The sequence below is a fragment of the Puntigrus tetrazona genome, chromosome 15, assembly GCF_018831695.1.
Source record: "Puntigrus tetrazona isolate hp1 chromosome 15, ASM1883169v1, whole genome shotgun sequence".
In the NCBI taxonomy this organism is placed as follows: Eukaryota; Metazoa; Chordata; class Actinopteri; order Cypriniformes; family Cyprinidae; genus Puntigrus; species Puntigrus tetrazona.
The window spans coordinates 15,569,521-15,584,422 of NC_056713.1; the positions used below are offsets into that span (position 1 = coordinate 15,569,521).

General features: G+C 35.7%; 1 protein-coding gene across 1 annotated transcript; it reads right to left on the minus strand.

Annotated features, from left to right (window-relative positions):
* Window positions 1-7,620: 7,620 nt before the first annotated feature.
* Window positions 7,621-9,816, minus strand: polr1g (RNA polymerase I subunit G). Its single transcript, XM_043258217.1, has 3 exons — window positions 9,628-9,816; window positions 9,398-9,524; window positions 7,621-8,505 (listed from the first exon to the last, which is right to left on the minus strand). The coding sequence occupies exons 1-3, from the start codon at window positions 9,677-9,679 to the stop codon at window positions 7,845-7,847; spliced, it is 840 nt and encodes a 279-aa protein (XP_043114152.1). The 5' UTR covers window positions 9,680-9,816; the 3' UTR covers window positions 7,621-7,844.
* Between the last annotated feature and the right edge of the window lie 5,086 nt (window positions 9,817-14,902).

Sequence of the window (14,902 nt, forward strand, 5' to 3'; positions counted from 1 at the left end):
CACACACAAACACACATATTTTACTTATGTACACTATACATATATATTTATTTATTCGTTTTGTTTGGCAATTATTTGTTACATTTTAACTGGGCTTAAACTTTTTGTGGCCACTGTACATTGGTTTATAGATTTGTATGCAAAAAGTTGCTTTTTTTAATAACTGCAGTTACGTGCAAAAAAAAAAAAAAAAAAAAAGGAAGAAAGCTGAAGACCGAAAAAAATGACATCACCTGTCACTATAATTGTGTTATAGTAAATCATTATGATTTGCAGTTTGGGCAACAGCTTTCTGGCTGCAAATAGGCCTCAGGAATGCATGAGCCGCAGTTACAAACGAGCAGGGCTGACCCTCTTGTTTCCTCAGCTTCACAACAGGTTTCTGTGTGTGTGGTGGTGCTGAAGTGAACAGCATGAATTCAGCATGAAATCTCTACTTTTAATAGGGCTGACTCTTTAAAAACAGCAGGTTCAGTCAGTGCAGTGCAGTCTAATCGATTTAAAGCTAGTACGTCTCGGATACATGAAGGCTTGTGCTGATACAGAGAGTAGCTGTCACGTCAAAGCGAGGTGAAATCTGGCCCACAGGAAGACTATAAAACGAAAGTCAGCAAACTGAGTCGCAGTAGAAAATCACTTTGTCCTCAGATTGCTTTGTGTACATGTGAATATATCAACCGGATATACAATATCAGCGACTAATGCTAGTCTTCAGTGTACAAATCTGACCATAAATACTGTTCCTAAGATGAAACCAAATCAGTTGGTGGTCCGTAAGATTATGTCCTTTGATCAGCAATAATGTTCAAAACTTTATAAGCTACCTTTTTATGGCTTTGATATATTTGTTTGAATGTTGCAACAATATGTATTCAATGTATTTTGACAAAATAGTACAAAATTTAAAAAAAACAATTGATAAATCACTCTAATTAATGTACATTTATAAGACCTTTTTTCTCAGTTACTTGATTGTTTGTGTTTAAAAAGTGCAATTTAAAAAGCGACTACGCTGTAGCATGAAAACGCTTTCTCTTTACTGTGAAAGTAAACTTCATCCTTGAGTCATAAAAGGCCCGATTTAAACTCTATATTTAATTTAATTTTCCTCCCCTTTTCTTAACTCAAAAGATTATGACATTTCCTTAAGGTGGGAATGCCTGCGGGGTTTTTTTGTTTGTTTGTTTGTTTGTTTGTTTGTTTTGACAGACCAAAATATCCACCCAGATCCATCTCACTCAATTCAAACTGGTTTCATCGGTCTACACAAAAACACTGAAAATGATTGTAATAGTTTTGTATGGTTTTTTGTTCCTTGCTGTTGTAATATTTCTAACAAATGAAGCTGATAAATTATCCTAGAGAGTTCATTCGTAATATAAAGAATAACTTTTAACATCAGTGTTTTATGACTATATGTACATAAGATAAAGAAATAAATTAAGAAAGTTGCAATGCAAAGCTGTGATTTTAAAGCACTGTAGCGTGTACAGTGATTTGTTTTTATCAATTTTATGGTACATATGATATGTTCTGCATTTCTGCAGTTGTTGTTTCTTTTCTTTTTGTTCATGAGCATATGCTTTAATAAATATGTTTTTTACAGTATATTGCCGAGGCCTAAGCCATTCTTATGACAAATTACAGCAGAGTGAACCTTATATAGGTCATGCTTTCCTATCTTTCAAGTGTGCGGTTTTTTTTTTCTAATTATCCGTGAATCCTTGCTTCTATCTGTAATTAGCTTTGGTTCTGTACATGTAAGTCTTTCATAGGTGATGTACGTTAGCGCTGATGAACTCTGCTGGGCTAATGAGGGATATAAATGCACAAGTTAGAGTCTATCTGCGCAACTGCAACTTCGCACCTCTGAGGGGCTTAATTGGGTCACTGCTTGCCACAGATATGACTGGAGCACAATGAAGACAACAGTTTATGCTCCCAAGACGCGAGATAAAATAAGAAACGTCTTAGTTCTCGTATGAATTTCTCCACGCTTTCTGTGTAGGTTGACGGCGCGAGACACCCGACACGCTATGATAAATCTACATGTCTGTGAAGAGAGCCTTTTAGAGAAAAACTGCAAACTGAAAAACATATCAAAGTGCATATACCCAAACAAAATAACTACTATTAATAAGGTGACATTTTTCTATTGCAGAAGCTTCTATTATTCTGTCTATTAATGACAACCAAATAAATGAGCAAATGAGCTTATAACGCATGGTATTAATTCATAGATATACAAATAAACATATTTGACACAAATTTTGGTATTGTACCGCTGATCTACATATATTCTCTGTTATAGATCAGTGTATTCTACCAATTTTATGAATGTAAAAACTGTATACAATTTTGAAAAATTTAAATTGTATCAACATAAATATGTTCAGTGAGAGAACAAAGCCACTTTTTAATGGCAGTTTAATACTAGGAAGAGAATTTGATTGGCAGGCGATCTGACCAATTATAAAACTGAATCTACTGTTTTTCTCCATAAAAATATTTTTCTATTACTTTTTTCTATTACTATTTTCCAGACCAGAGAGAAGATTAATTCGGTTGATTTGAACTAGAAAACTGTTATATATATATATATATATATAATTTGAAACAATTACATTTTTAGAAATTATAGTAAGAGAAAAATACTTTTGAATACTTTTTCATTATTTTTGAATTCTATTTAGTCGTGATACTGTCACAAAACGTCAAACTTTGTCTTTCATTTTTTAAATTTTAAGTGCAATCTGTAGGACTTAAAACCAACATAGCCATTTCCAGTAGACTGAAATAAAAAATATATTTATAATAATGCAACTGTAAACCACACACAAAAGAGAAAGCTTTTATTTAATCACCATAGAAACTGGTCAGAGCCTTCTGACTGAGCTCAATATGTCCTCTGATGATAAACTCTCGTTGTGGACACTCATGTCTCTGGTAAGAGGCCTACAGTATTTAGCCAAGGCTCACTGATGAAGATCCAACATTGAACTTCTTCCAGCATCTCATTTTCCTAAAAGCTCCTTTAAATAAACTGAGCTCTTAAACTCGAACACCTACTTGAAACAGTTGCGTTTAATAAACATAATCCTATCTTTGACACTGAGGTGACATGCTGCTCTACGGCCGCCTCCCCAACTCCTGTCCTTCAGAAGACATAAGCAGCCGGGGTAACACCCACTGAGGACCATTTATCTCTTTCACTCAGCCACAAGGGGACAAAATACACGTCTTGTGACCTTTCTAAGCAACTCGCCACAGCACTTTGAAAGACCATAGAAGGAACATTTTATGGTGAGTTGAAAGGAGGAACGATTCACCAGGCTCCCGGGCAGACGAGCACCCTTGAATCTGGTGTTTTGTAGGTTTTATGATAGATTTTAAGCTGTGGAAGTCCAATGGACGGCGATATCACAGTTTTCTGATAAAAAGATACAAAAGTATCTTATGCTAGTGCTTATATTCAGTAGTGGCAGCATATGTTTTATGCAAGTACTCTTAAAAGTACACTTCCAGCCTTACTATCTTAAAAATAAAGGTTCTTAATTGGCATTAATGGTTCCATAAAGAAACTTTAATGCACATAGAATCTCTGCACTGCAAAAAGGTTCTTTATAAAAGATTTTCTTCAGATTTTCAAAATATTCTTTACACCATGAAATAGTTCTTTTAAGAACTATTGTTCCTATTTCAAATGAGCACACATTTCAAAGTAAAACAACTGCTTCTTTCAGCTGACTTCACTACCTATTGTAATATTCATCAGATCGTTTATATCCATTTAGACTAATTTCGGAGCAGTTAACAGCCAATTTGTTGTATGGCAGGAAATAAAGATTTTTAAATTTTAGACTGCTTTTCAAAAAGGTTTCATTTTGAAATAATGTAATACTGTAGCATTCACACAACAACACAGAGCTGGGCGGCTTTTCCCAAAAACATACTAAGCCTATAGATACTGATAGAGATTGTCATTGGCACTAATAGTATCAATATCAGTATTTCAGCCATATACAGCCAGCCATATATATATATATATATATATATATATATATATATATATATATATATATATATATATATATATATATATATATACAAACTCACACAAATGACAGAAAAAATAACCACACTCCAACGACAAGGTGTGTCTAAGCAACAGTTCTGTACACAGAAAGGGAAATCCTCTCTTTAATTTGAATCACAAATTCAAATTCAGCTCCCAATTAGCCTACTTTACCAGCATCTTCTCCCCATTTTTACAGTTTTAGCAACAGCAGCTAGCACCTGAAGGTTAAATCTAACAACAATTCCATGAGGTTATAAAAAGCTCCATTGACCCAGTTTCCATCTGCACTCTCCCTTTTATCTCGACAAGCCATGAAAAAGAGGCAGAAATGGAGAAGATGTCAGAGCCACGCAGAGGGAAGCGTGCGTTTGGCACCGGTGGGGAGTAAGTGACCCTTGGACAGATGGAAGCACAGCATGTCTGGCAGAGACAGTGTCGGCCTACCCTAACGGGTCATGCAGTCGCCACCACGAACCTTGGCCTCAGACAAAATAAGGCTTGTTGGGTTTTCGTTTGGGCAAATGTTGAAAATGGCATATTTTCAAAAAAAAAATGTATTAAATATTTTTATTTAAACTACAATGAGAGTGACAGCATTAGTAGCTGCCCAATTTCAAACAAAACATTTTTCACACAAACTGCAAAACCATTTGGCACATGAGCGGTAGTTGAAAACCAGAACAGAAAAGCAGTAGTAATTTTATGAATACATTTTGTGTATTTATATATACATTTTATATATATACACATTTTATATATACATATTTATATATATATATATATATATATATATATATATATATATATATACACACACACACATATAAATGCTGTCAAATGCAGCCACAATAAAAAAATGTTTACGGTATATATGTATGGGCATTTATTATGCATACACACACATAAAATATGTATATATATATATATATATATATATATATATATATATATATATATATATATATATATATATATATATATATGGTATGTATAAGTGTATATATAAATTTATTTAAAATATAAGCATAACATATGCATGTGTTTGTATTTCTATATACTGTACATAATAAATATACAGTGTTTTGCATATATTATGTTAACAAATACTTCTTGTTTGACGGCACAAAAAATAATAATAAAAAAAATATATATATATATATATATATATATATATATATATATATATATATATATATATTACAGAAATATAACAAAATATTTATTTGTAGGACACAATGTGCACAGGCATCTGTTGAGTTTGGACGATCTCCACCACAGCCTTTATCATCTCAGCCAAAAGTTGTTTTGAAAGGCTGGTCTTTGTGGATTTTTTTTTTCCTTCTTTATACAATATTTCAGGCAGCACATCTTGGTCAGTGACAGAAACCGAGTCACTGAGTGCTTTCATGATACGAACACATTCATAGAGGTGGGTAAGGAAACAATGAGGAAAAAAAATGGCATTGCGGTTGTCATGGCAACCAGCTGAAAGACCTGCTGCTTTTATAACATATGTCTGACTTGATTTGGGTGTGCACATTGCAACAGTAAAATCACACTCATTTTGTTCCCTTTTAATGCAGACTTTATCAGTACAATCAACCACACAATAAATAAGTAAATAAACAATCACCTATTTTTTTCTGCCCATTTGTAAATTTTATGAATTCCAGTCTCATCAGCATCCAGCTATTTTTTTAGCTGTATTTCAAATTGCAAATTAGTGTGCAATACCGAATTATAACAAAACTATTTTATAAGCACACCGGTTTATAATACACAGTTTTAACTTACTGCAAATCGTTATTCGTCTAGTGGAGGTCAAATAAACCAGAAGTCTCTCCCATACGCTTAGGATACTTCCGCGTTCAAGAATAAGATGTTTACAGAAATGCAAAAGAGGTGAAACTGCACTGAAAAGCTCCTTTAATTCCTTGCTGCTGCAGAGGAGGCTCAATGACACATTTTGGAATCGACTGCTTTGAGTGAGTCATGTCAACGCATTAGTATGCAAACAACTTTCTGGTGCAGTAATTCATCCCAAACAAACACTTGAATAGGAGTAATATTGACTACCGTGTCTTAAAGTGAAAAAAAAATGTGATTGTGGTGGACACTGGTGCTTCTCTAATTGGGGGAAGGCGCCTATCGAACCCCGTTCTGAACGCCGCGCGCTGCTCCGTAGTCCTTGACAAGTCTGCGTTGCTATGGCAACCCCCTCCCCCTCCCTAAATGCTGCAGGCCGCGTGGAGCACTCTGAGAGTGAGTGAGAGAGAGAGAGAGAGAGAGATCACCACAGTGGAGAAAGACAAGAATTGCTGCAGTGAAAAGGGGGAGGGTGTGCACAAGCGAGATTGGCTCAAAAAAAAAAAAAAAAATCATTACCCCCAACCCCGCCCCCCACCCAAACCTTATCGTTTGCATCGGTTTAGGGTGCATAGGACCCCGCGCCTCGCTTTGCAGTCTGGGCACGTTGCTTCCAAACTTCAGACTGCATTCAATTATTTATCTGCTTCACCAGACACCCAGCAATGTTCAAGCATCTCATAACGCCTTTGGCATATCGCGGGAAAAATGTTATTGATGAGTTTATATGGGAAATAAAAAACAAGGCAAACAAGTTGCACGGACGCGTGATTACCGTCCCCGCCTCTGAGATAAAATCACCGGTGGTGACAAATCACTTGTCTTTCAGAAAACATTACTCAGAAAATACTTGGCAACGATGCGAAGTGTGGGTGCTGGAAACAGGTGCACATAAAATAATCCGCGCATTTTAAGTTCACTGTGTGTGTGTGTGTGTGTGTGTGTGTGTACACATGCACACACAAACATACGTGTGTTTGCGACGATATATCACGCTTAATTTAACAAAAAGTTCTCATTGAGTATCAGCAGGTGCAGCGTTCTTTAAATACCTGATGAGCGCAGATGTGAAATCCCTCATGTGATCCCATTGGACTCCGGGATGTTGAGCTTTACCTGCATGTGCGCAGTGGGAGGGGCAGAGAAACCGAATTTGCAGGCGGCAAACGTGCCGGGGCTCATTAGAAAACATGACCATACCTCAGTGCAGATCAAGCGCCGAACCGTCAGCGCTCTCACCGGAAGAGAGCTCTGTCGCCACCTACCGGCGAACGCTGAAACACGCCGTTTGAAGAAATGGTTCGCACCCCAAACATTAACGTTGTTATTTTTATCGTGGAACACAAAAAGGTGATGAATTATATATATATATATATATATATATATATATATATATATATATATATATATATATATATATATATATATATATATATATATGTGTGTGTGTGTATATATATACACACACACACACATATATATATACATACATACATATATACAAATATATGTGTGTGTGTGTGTTATTCATTCTGTTTTGGAATGACATGAAGGTGAGTGAATAAATGATATGATTTTTTTCCCATTTAATCATGCCTGTATAGACCTTAATTAAGGCACCGCCATACTTTTTTTAAGAATGAAAACAAGGGTGTACTAAACAAAAGCACAGTGCATTCAATAGATTGTACTGTATTTGTTCAGCTCACAAAACATCTTTCAGTACAAAAAAAATTAAGTAGAATGAATCAATGCATTAGGTAATACTGAATGTTGCACTGAAACCTTAAAATTATTTTAAGACAGGCGCAGTTTTTCAATTGTATTTGACAGTTAAATATCACCGTGAGCATGTGCGAACGTGACACATTGATAAAACATCCCTAGTTCTTATGACAGTCTACTCATGTCGGCTACTTTTCTTTTTCTTCTTTTTAGTTTTCCCTGGGGTGTCAACGCAATCTCCATAAGAAGGATGCAGCGGCTCCGTTTTCACTACGTCTTCAATACGTCTTTCCTTCTCTTTCTTCATCTTTTTCTTCTTCCTCTTCCTTTCCTCCGTCGGCTCTCCCTCCTTAAGTTCAGATATCTGATCACAGTCAATTTGTGTCTCTTCTTCTTTGATAAAAACCACTTCACTGTCCTCTTGCCTCTTCTCTTTCTTTTTCTTTTTCTTCTTCCGCTCCTCACCCTCTATCGGTTCCTGGCTGGTTCTCTTGGGAGCAGCTGGAGAAACTACGGCGACTTCACTTTGCACGGGAGTGGAACTACCGAAAGGCTGGAAACGCTGCCTGAGACCAGCTGGGATGGATGGAGCTGGAGCGGCCGGGATGGGAACGGGACCTTGGTTCTCACTGCAGTTTCCGTAGCTCTCTGAGATCTTGAGGACTCCACTGAAGCCGGAGGAACAAATTACAGGCTTCTGACATTTCTCTTCGGAAATGAGCAGACGGAGATCTGAAGGTGCCGTTCTGCTGCTGAGGATGCTGTAGATCTGAGAGCTCGGGTCAGAAGACTGGACCATCTGCAGTCCTGATAGGGGAACCTGGAGGTTTTTAAAGCTGCAAAGGACGCAAAAAATGAGGACACAATTAATAAACCACAATGTCAATTATGCAAAGTTTAATAAAGGGGTTTGGTTTTTAATATAAAGTTTACAAACCATTTTTGATTCATCATCATTTGAACTCGAAGTGCTTTGTTCTGCCGAACACAAAGGAATATATTTTGAAGAAAGTTTGTAACCAGGCTGTTTTGGGTCACCATTGACTTCCATAGAAGGAACAAAAATACAACGGAAGTCAATGGTGACCCAACAGCCTGGTTACAAACTTTCTTCAAAATGTATTCCTTTGTGTTTGGCAGAACAAAGAAATTCATACAGGTTTGGAGATATTAGAGGGCGAGTAAATGACAGAATTTTAGTCTTTTGGGTGAACTATTCCTTTGAGCCAGTAACACACAAGCAGTTTCCCTCAATGGACCGACTTAACTTTATAAGAACGGTATCTCGCTAAGGAAACATTTCTGTGTTCTGTGACTATCAAGACAATCGCAATTTTGATATTTTAAAACAAAAGTAATATTTCCAGGTTTTCAATGACCATGTCACTATTTTAAAAATAAAAATATTTATTTATAATATTGATAAAAATATTTAAAAAGTATTATTATAACGATAACACACATGCTGCAAGTTACAGAACCCATGTAGATTTTCCATTATTATTTTAAGTATTATTAAATATTACATGCTACTTACTATTCATTTACTATTCAATTAAAATGTATTAAACCATAAATAATTAGCATCATATTAGTATAACAATTTTAATCGTTTTGTTTACCTTATTTATCATGTTACATATGATACTGCTACGTGTCATATCCTCAAGTTCTGTTACCGAATCTGCACATTAATAGCAGTAATACACTCTTTAAAACATTTGGTACCATTTAGGGTCGAAGCGAGCTGGAGCTTTGATGAGCCATAACTCCTTGTCTCCCTCTTCGTCCTGTAAGGCGCACGCGGAGGAATACTGCATGGACGCAAAGCCCGCCGGACACTGGTACTTTGAAACTGAGGACGGGGGGAAAACGAACAAAAAAAAGACACTTTGACATATTTGGGATCACTGCATGTAGTGAACGGACTTAACAGTGTGAGCTAGTTTAGCACCCACCTCTCTTCTTTGCTGTCCGGCTTTCACAGGCTTCTTCTTCACTGTCCGACATAGCGGCCCTATGTTTTTTACTATAACAGTATGCAGTGTACGCTTTCGGATGGCAGTGTCACTAGTGTGTTCCTCCGAATACAAATGCCCATGTAAACATGTGAATCACATGTGGATGGAAGGGAATTAACTTTGACCCGGAAAGACTTCTACGCATTTGCTGGAGAACGCCTGCGGTGCAAGAAAGCGCCAGCAGAGGGCGCACTTATAAAGCTTTTCTATGGGACTCCATGAGAGAGTTTGAGAACAGTGATATTGGGGATATAAGGTTATACAGAAACGATGTGAAGGAATACAGCGGTTTTTTATCTAATATTAATCATGTGTGTCTGAATTACTATTTATTGCTAAAATAATCGGCCTATAGTTTTTCCATTTTTCCAGTTTTTCCATCTATCTATCTATCTATCTATCTATCTATATCTATCTATCTATCTATCTATCTATCTATCTATCTATCTATCTATCTATCTATCTTTGACATATATTTGCTTAACTTTACACGTTTATAAAAGGTCTTTAATAGGCTATTCAATAGCATGCTCTTATGAGGTTGTATAGTTTTAAAATGTCAAACTAATATCTAGTAAACCTATTATTTTCCTTGGCGTGATTTTAGCATAAAGACTTCAGCATATAGACTTTAATATTATGTTAGTATTTATTTACTTATTACAAATATTGAAAAGATCTGCATAGCATTTTTTATTTCTTCTTAGAAACATTATTTTTATTATTATTAATGAAATATCAATCTATTTTGTTGGAAGGCATGGGCTTGGCATTCTCCTACCCTTCTGCGTTTATTTTGTCAAGTTCATCTCTGGTTCAATACTGTGGGAAAGCTCCACAGTACAGTAGAGCACACTAGATGGAGTTTGTAATTGGAGATGCTCCTCATGAAGACTCAAAGCCTCCTCCAGTGAGATCCAGTGAACAAGATCCTTACAACAATATCGTGTATAACAGGGCACCAGCACAGGTCATAGGGTTCATACAGTCTGAGGGTCAAGCCTGAGAGGTAGATCTGTAAATTGAGTTGATTCTGTAGTGTGTATTTTGGCTGGACTCAGTAGATTATGTTGTCCAGGTTTAATTTTAGAGCATGCATGAAGTAAATAAAGAGATACTGAACAAAAAAGCATGTAAACAAAATATGAGGCTTGTCATTTTTGCTTTGTGTGTAGAGGCCACTACTTAAGGATTAAAAAAACATTCTAAGCATATATATATATTCCAGCACCGATAATAAATCAGCATATTAGAAAACTTTCTGAAGGATGAGTGTAAGAGATTCCATTCAAAAAAAGCATAGAGTAAAAAGATAGTGTATTCAGTGAAAACTGGAACTTTCTGACTTGATCTAAACTGGGAAGTCCAGCCAGATGATGAGGTGCTTGGTCTGTGGTTACTTCCCATCAGCACACGCACATCTTGAGTTGTTCCCCCATCTTTAGTGTTGCTCTTACAAGGGGTTATTCACTTAGGGGATGAGAACATGGGAAATTCAACCACATCCCGCCTCGTTTCCCCATCCCTCTGGACCCAGTTAACTGGGAGCGCGTCATTCCTCTGACCCCTGTCTCGTCCAGGACCCCCAGCAGACGCCATGACATCAGCAGGACAGTAGACGAACCCTGCAGCGGTCATCTTGCACCTCCTGTCCTCAAACCACCCCGATCCTTTCACCTCGGGAGGACTGTGAGGTGTTTGATACTGTGAGGGTTTCCTCTCTGAGCAGTGTCAGACAGAGCTTGTAAATAGTTTCGATTGTTTATTTTTTTCTTTTATTTCCCAACATTATGTTGGATAAATGTTACAATTATTTAAAATGAAATAAAATACAGAATTACAATAAAACTATTCATTTAAATACATAATTACATAAAATAAAATACAGAATTATACACAGAAAATATTTTTATTTTTAAATACAGTTTTTAAGAGGTGTGGCCCAAGGTTCAATACTAGGACTTCTTTTTTCTAAGTAAATGATTTACTGTTAATAGTTGTTAATTGTATAGTTCAACTATACACCAGTTATTTATGTATCTGATTCTGATATTTTACAAATTTTATTGTCTCTTCGGTATGATTTTATGATTTTACAGGATTGACTTTTGGACAATAAATTAGTGCTTAATAAAAGTCTTATATTAAGACGTTTGGTTCTAGTCTAACCTCCCTTAAATCACATATTAATCATATTCTACATTAATTTTGAAGTTACCCCTCAACTTATACTTCTAATATTTCATTGTTGTAACGTTATTTATCAGACTGCATCAAAATGAAATCTTGCTCCTCTTAACACAGCATATAGACTTTGTAGATTAGTTTTCCTCATCATGACGTACGATGCACTCCAGTGCCCATCTTTGCACACAAGATGACATATCAACCTCAGTTTTTATTCAGAAGAATTCTATTTTAAATATCCTTGTTATCTGCAACAATATTTTGTACTTTTTTCTTTAAGTGATCAAGTCAGGCATTATGTTCAGACCAATTTGTTTGTTCATCCTGTCAAAAAAAAACATTGGTAAAAGGCCTTTTTTGTTTAAAGGTCTAATAGACTGAACCAATTTACATGCTGATATTCAATCTATTACATAATTTAAGATTTTTGAGCAAACAGTAATATCGTACTTTACTTTGGATTGTGCATGTTATTTTTAAACACGTTATTGATCCATATTGTGATTAGATACACTGATTGTTATATTTTGTACCATATTTAGTTTCTTTTGTGTTACTAGTAATTATTTCATTATTATGGTGGTTGGCCTTTTTTTTGTTGTTGTTATGCTGTGATGTGTGTTACGTTGTGGGACCCCATCGAAAACGAGATGATAAATCTATGTTATAATCCGATAAATAAATAAAAAAATAGACATTTTTGTAAAAAAAAAAAAAAAAACAAAACAAAATGTCTTAAAGCATATATATATATATATATATATATATATATATATATATATATATATATATATATATATATATATATATATATATATATATATATATATATGCATGTGCTATAACCTGTCTATATAACATTATGCATTATTGAGTGCAGTCTAATGAACAAAACTGAAGGTGAACACAAGGTCACATCGGTGAACCATGATGCAAACTCCCAAAATATCCCCTTACCATTGTTCAAAGTCCAGTGAAACACATTTGATTATAGTTCTCAGTCTTTCAAGCATGAATATGAAAAGAAAAACATCTCTTTGTACACTGATGCATTTTCTCAGAATACACCAGCTCATGCTTTAACAACATAAGCCAGGCATCATGCATTTAAAATGCCACCGTGTGCTGGTGAAACATCCCATCTTCTAGTCTGCGCTGTTTAAAAAATGCATCGCCATTTCAGCCTTTCTCTTGCAATTTGAATGACACTCAAGCAATTACACGTGTTAGTGCTGGAAATGTGTGTGCTTTGGTGTGAAGAAAGTCCTTATTTCTTTGCTGTATATTCCTCATAAGGATGTCAGTGAGTGGGAGACAATCTCTTGTGGAAAATAAGGGCTTTGCCTCCCAATTTTCTCTGCTGATTACCGACACACAACAGCAAGCATATAAATCACAGCGTGACTTGTAATGCGCAGATTACGCAAGTGCATAAAATAAGTGGGCTCTAGAGCTTTTACTTTGTTTTCGGTGAAGATTAATGAAGAAGCCTGCATTTCATTATAGTTCAATCCGACGTCTATTGTCACTGAAATATGATAAATAAAGATGGCATGCTACACAATATTATAATATCCCAGTGAGACCTTGACCTACGCTTGGATAAACACACGACACAGTTCAAGTAGTCCACTTCACCCTCTGCACAGCATATCTGGGAAAAGACAGCAACAACATCCGCTATAGATCTCAAAGATATTGTCCTATATAATTTATTCATAAACTGACTGAAACTTATCATAATATAGTGAAAAAAACAAACAATAATGTACACGCATTACACATTTCACTTGCCAATTTATTAGTACATTAAAAAGAAATAAATATGTATTTTAATATTAATAATGAATTACCAGTAATTTTTTGAATTATTTGCATATTTTCCTTTAACTGGAAGGTCAGAATATGTCAAGGAGCGGTACACAGACACGTTTGCACAGTCTGACACTTTAAGATAAGAACCCATCGGCATTACTCCTTTCCAGGTCACTGGACAGCCACACCGCTCCGGCGGAGAGCTGGAGTGCCAAGGCATTGTGTTTCACTCAGGAGGAACGTGACCCACTGAACATTGACCTTGGACAGATGGGCAGTGTGCTGCAGCACATTGAATTGAAGGAGCATGAAGTCATGACTTCAGTCACACAGATGTTGAAAGGTAAAATGAAATGCTGGCAAGGCACGTGCTGTTGACCATATCTATAAATAAACACACGTGATGCAGGTTTTAGATGATTTTGCATATTTTTCTTTTTTTTAAATTATGTTATTTCTTATTTTTATTAATCTTCTGAAAAAATGTAACTAGTGTGTATTTAAGAATGCCTATACGGATTTACTATGAGATAATTAGGAGTAATGTCTTAAAGGGATAGTACATCTAAAAATGTACATTTCTCATGTTATTCCAAACCTGTAAGACATTTGTTCATTTTCAGAACACAAATTTAGATATTTTTGTTGAAATCCGGGAGCTTTATCTTTCTTGGACAACAATGCAGCTATCATGTTCAAGGCCCAGAAAAGCAGTAAGGGCATTGTTAAAGGGGTCATATAATCTTTTTTTTTTTTTTTTTTTTTTTATTGTGGTATGTAGCTGTTTGTGCATGTATAAGATCTGCAGTTACATAGTCTCCCACAAAAGGACTTACTCTATCGGAAAGGGAAGGCCTCATTAAAACACACCCCCAGATGTCTACATCATGATGTGAAAATATGAAAATATTGAACCTAGAAAAACAGAAGGTTGGCTGTGCACAAAGGCTGTTTCTGACAATCTGGCACTTCTGAATCAACGACTGTAAGTATGTTTTGTTATCAGTTTAAGTATTTGCTATTGACTGTTCAAATGCGGAGTGTGAGAGAGACCGGGTCACATCACAGTGTGCTCAGCTTTCTTAATTGCCTGTAAAAAAAAAACAAAAAAAAAACTGTACTTTTTTGTATATTCTGTGACTTTTCTGTGCAATCTCTTTTCGCAGAATTTCGCACCCGCTCACCAAACTTACTCCCAGAACAGATGTTT

Excerpts from the sequence above, each read along its gene's own strand:
- polr1g (XM_043258217.1), bottom strand. The coding sequence starts at position 9,679 with ATGTCGGACAGTGAAGAAGAAGCCTGTGAAAGCCGGACAGCAAAGAAG. Across the intron at positions 9,525-9,627 it reads CCGGACAGCAAAGAAGAGAG|TTTCAAAGTACCAGTGTCCG; the intron begins GTGGGTGCTAAA and ends CCCCGTCCTCAG. Across the intron at positions 8,506-9,397 it reads GCTCGCTTCGACCCTAAATG|CTTTAAAAACCTCCAGGTTC; the intron begins GTACCAAATGTT and ends CGTCCTTTGCAG.